General features: G+C 51.3%; 1 protein-coding gene across 1 annotated transcript; it reads left to right on the forward strand.

The window, feature by feature from the left end:
* Positions 1–718: 718 nt before the first annotated feature.
* SMIM4 (small integral membrane protein 4) lies at positions 719–4,388 on the forward strand. Its single transcript, XM_003982308.6, has 2 exons — positions 719–1,028; positions 4,284–4,388. The coding sequence occupies exons 1-2, from the start codon at positions 878–880 to the stop codon at positions 4,373–4,375; spliced, it is 243 nt and encodes an 80-aa protein (XP_003982357.1). The 5' UTR covers positions 719–877; the 3' UTR covers positions 4,376–4,388.
* Positions 4,389–4,694: the final 306 nt, after the last annotated feature.

Below are 4,694 nucleotides of genomic sequence, written 5' to 3' on the forward strand. Positions count from 1 at the left end.
TCGATCAGCTACTATGCTCCGGGCATTGTGGTAAGTGCTTTGTTTGTTTTACCTCTAAATCCTCCCAGTTTCAGAGAAAGGGTCCCATTTTGTGGAGCAAGGGATGTGGTTTGACAAAGCCCATGCTCCTGAGCCACTCTGCTCTTCTGTGATTATTGTGAATAAGGAGATGATGCATAAAAAGCACCTACACGTCCCTGTATAACGGTAAGTGCCCCGGATACAGGATGGCTTTGATTTCAGGGTTGTTTGTCACAAGGTGATTACTTGGACTTTTGTTGTGATAAAGTTCAGCTTTCAACAATGCATATCAAATTCTGTTATTTTTAGAATTCTTGTCACCAGTCGCAACCCCGAAAAAAATGCAAAGAATTGCATAATTGCACTCTGTAGTACAATGCGGTATACGTTTAGCCCATCAGAGAGGGTCGTCACTTCTATCAGGACTTTAAGAAAAAAGATGGCGGTGGCAAAGTAGCGGGTGCCGCCGCCAACTCCGAGCACTGGCTTGCACTGGGGAGGCTGGGGCGGAGCCGGGTGGACGCCACGTGGGAGGCCCCGCCCCCTTGGGCCACCCCGCCTCCAGAGCCTAGGCGCCTGCGCCAGCTCCCTCAGGCTGGGCTCCACCTTAAGGAGCACGCGCACTCTGCCGCAATCGGATTGGCGGGTCCTCGCGCCCCACCGCACTCTGATTGGTGGAGCCGCCCAGTCTCTGGGTCCGGGTGTCCGAGCTCAGCTCCTTCAGCTCGGCGGCTGCCTGGAGGTGGCGCAGGCCAGCCGCGGGACTCGTCTTCGGCAGGGAGCTCCAGTCCAGGAGCTGGGGCAGCTCTCGTCGCTCCTGGTTCCGCTGAACCCCTGTCCACGACCTGGGTCGGGCATGTTTTCCAGGGCCCAGGTGAAGCGGATCCTGCAGCGGGTGCCCGGGAAGCAGCGACTCGGCGTTTACAGGTTCCTGCCCTTCTTTTTTGTCCTGGGAGGAACGATGGAGTGGATCATGATTAAACTCCGCGTGGGCCAGGAGACCTTCTGTAAGTGGGGGTGCAGCAGCGTCCGTTTCATTTCAGGAAGGCAGGAGGCGGCAAGGGACCCGTTTCCCTGGGGGACAGTCAGGTTGCAGACTGCTCATTCCACTCTGAGCGCTGAGCTGCCTTTAACCGTGGTCAGAAGGGCAAGTACGGTTACATTCGCGGCCCCGGGCTCTCTTGTAAGCGGGGCGACAGAAGCACTTTGGTGTCCAACCTTGAGACCTTCCCTGCACTTTGAGGGGAGAGCACGTGACTCCACGCGGAACACCCTCCACTCAAGCCAGCCCCTTCGTCCCGCCCGCCGGTGACATTTGGTCCTAAGGAACACACTTGCTCTCAGCACTGTAGAAGCGAGTGCGACCCTGAAGATTCATGGAAACACCTGCTAATTGGTCAGCCCTCTCTGGATTCTTCAGTCCAAACCCTGGAGGGAGCTGGTCCGCCTTGGCCTAGAGGATTGCCACAGTCTTTGCGGGGCAGAGTCACTGACACCAGGGCCCAGCAAAGAATGCCTGTGAAAAGAATGCCTGGCATTGCTTTGCCAAGCCTTAGCGCTAGTTACCCTTCTGGAAAAACTTTCCCACCCCCTTGGCCGTTTCTGCTTTATTCCTCTCCAGAAACACGTTATCACTTGCGAATTACCAACCCTCATTTAAAAACAATTTTTTTTGTGTTTGTTTATTTTTGAGAGAGAGCAGGTGCCAGAGTGAGGGAGGGGCAGAGAGAGAGAGGGAGACAGAGGGTCTTAAGGGGGCTCTGCCCTGAGAACAGAGAGCCCGATGTGGGGCACAAACCCACCAAACGGGAGATCGTGACCTGAGCCAAAGTCAGATGCTTAACCGACTGAACCACCCAGGCGCCCCTATTTAAAAAAAAAAAAAAAAATTAAAGATTTTTAAGCAATCTCTAGCCCCAACGTGGGTCTCCGCGAACCTGCAACCCTGAGATCAAGAGTTGCATGTTCCACCTACCCAGCCATCCAGGTGCTGGGCCAACCCTTATTTTAAAAACACTGTTACATTAGCGCTTCCTAAAGATACTTACCTTTTGTTCATCTATTCATCAGTATTTAATACACACCCATGAGAGTATGTAAGGAACAAGGCAATGTCCCCTCCTTCAGAAGAGCTCTAATGGCAGAGACCCATCATAAAGACTGTTACTATTAAGTGTGGTCAATACTGAGGGGACAGTGGCAGGGGGCAATGACAGTCTTGGGGGAGTGTGGAGACCTCAGCTGGATCACATGGTGCAGGGAAGGCTTCCAGGAGTTACCATGCCAGGTGGGACCTGAAGATTGACTGAGTAGGTCAGCCAGATGAGGGGAACGTTTGTGGAGGTGAAAGTCTGACGCTAGTGCCATGGTGTGAAAGATTACTGTTTGAGGGCCTGAAGGTGAGTGGAGTGAGGGATGAAGTGGTTAGAAATGTGCCTGGGCGGATGTGTCCAGAAGCACTGGAGAACCAAGAACGTACCCAAAGGATTGCAGGTTTTAAGCTGCGGAGGATTAACAAGAGAGTGGGTTCTTGTGGAGAGGAGGCAAGAACACAGGTTGTTGGTTGTTCAGGCCTGAGATGATAGCCTGGTCGGGTGGGTGTAGATGGGGCCCAAGAGTGGAGTTGAGAGACACTCAGGAGATGGTGCTGACAGGGCCTTGTGACTGAGTGGACTCAGGAGATGAGTGGTGGAGGCTTCTGGTAGGACAGCCACGGCAGGGGTGGGGTTAGGGAGGGGACACTGGCGGGGCAGTCCAGACTCCGTTTTTGGGTTTTTGGACATGCCAAGGTGGAGATAGTTCTATAGATCTGAAGCTCAGCAGGCAGATCTGTCTCATGGGTCTGGGTTTATGGGTCATTTGAAACCAGATTGGAATGAAAGTCAGAGGCAAATCCAACATTTTAAGGATGACTAGAAGTAGCCAGAGAGGCAACGAGGAAACCCAGAGGCTCAGGAATCTGACTCTGTGAATGGGTGGGGTGGGGTGTGTGTGGGGGGGTCATCCTCCCCTCCCCCACCAGGAGAGACCTGAAGATATGGAGATTCGGGTCAGGAAAGGGGGGTGGAGACAGGCTACACATACCTGCCTCTTGAGAAGGTGGGAGAGCTTGGGATCAGAACAGAGGCATGAGAGCAGCCCTTGGAAGTTAGCTGGAAGAATTCTTTACTGATGACTTAGCTGTGTGAAGAAGAGTCCATGGCCTTCTGGGGGTAAGTGAAGAAGGGTCAGGGTCATGACTGAGGAAACAGGATTGTCAGGCATCACAAGTGGACCCAGTTAAATGCAGAAGTTGGCCCTACACCACAAAGCAGAGTGAGGCATGCAGGAGGAAGGCAATTGGATTAGTCTATAGTTGGGTTTTGAAGATGGGTCAAGAAGTTATTAAGAGGGGACTGCAGCTGGTTTGGGCAGGAAGAGAGAACAAGAGGGGGCTGAGGAGGTATTCAGGGGCCAAGGGCCTGGGGAAGAAGTTGATAGAGGTTCAGGGACGGAATGGCTAGAAAGGTGGTAGAGGTTGTGGTCAGAGCAGGATGAATACTTCAGAGAACACCGCAAGTAGATGGCAGAAGGTGGCCAGAGAAGTCAGGGAGGTGAAGGTGCTAGTGCTTCATCCCCATGGCAGGTGGTGTTGCCTGGAAGATCACACAGGGAGGTCAAGGAGCCTGAGCTAGATGCCAGCATTTTCAGTGACTGAAGGGGAGTGGTGGAGCCAGGTGCCCATGAGAGAGCCAGGTGCCCATTGTGGCAAATGGCGTAAGCCCCAAAGGAAGAGGGTGAAGAATCTGCAGTGTCGAAGGGCAGCTGCTGAGAACAAGGGAACTCACCTCACCTCCCCACCCTGAGTTCCTGGTGTAGGTGAGGGAGTAGCAGAGAGCTGCAGGGCAAGACGTGCCTTTGAGGCCCTTCAGTTAAGGATGATTTCAGAGAAAGACATTTTTTCGGGGGGGGGGGGGGGAAGGGGGAGGTGGGCGGGCAGGGGAGGAAGTGAGGAAAGTCTTAAAAACATTGCTAAGAGGTATGCCAGGACAGGATCCTGTCTTTGAAGACACTCTTACCATGCTATTGAAGTCCAGAACTGCATTAACATAGTCCTCATCTAACTCAAGTTTTGTTTTAAATGAGGTTTATTTTGGCATTGAGTTAAACAGTGAGATTCAGAAAGAGCTTGAGAGCTCTAGGCCACTGGTTAAATTAGTCAGATCTGAGTACTTTTAATTCCTGTTTCTTAAAAATCTAAGTGAAATTTTTATTTGACACAGATGATGTCTACCGTAGAAAAGCCTCAGAACGACAGTATCAGAGAAGGCTGGAAAATGCATCGGAGACTGAACTTCAGCCGTCAATAAAGTGAACATGAAATTTTACTACTGGTTTCAATTCCTTTGAAAATGTACTTTTCAGATCTCTTGTTCTTCCCAGAACTGCCTTTACAAAGAATTTTTATAGTTTTCCTGTCTCTGCTTGAATACTTCCCAAGTCACTGTTGGATGGCACTTATGGAAAATACTTTCCTCCTGAAACACTCTTGCCCATTAAATCCATTCGATGAAAATACTAAAAAAAATAAAAAAAATAATGTTTATGAGAGAGAGAGAGAGAGAGAGAGAGCGCGCATGCCCAAGAATGGCGGAGGGGCAGAGAGAGGAAGACACAGAATCTGAAGGAAGTTT

Source organism: Felis catus, chromosome A2 (assembly GCF_018350175.1).
Source record: "Felis catus isolate Fca126 chromosome A2, F.catus_Fca126_mat1.0, whole genome shotgun sequence".
Lineage (NCBI taxonomy): Eukaryota > Metazoa > Chordata > Mammalia > Carnivora > Felidae > Felis > Felis catus.

Excerpts from the sequence above, each read along its gene's own strand:
- SMIM4 (XM_003982308.6), top strand. The coding sequence starts at position 878 with ATGTTTTCCAGGGCCCAGGTGAAGCGGATCCTGCAGCGGGTGCCCGGG. Across the intron at positions 1,029-4,283 it reads CGTGGGCCAGGAGACCTTCT|ATGATGTCTACCGTAGAAAA; the intron begins GTAAGTGGGGGT and ends TATTTGACACAG.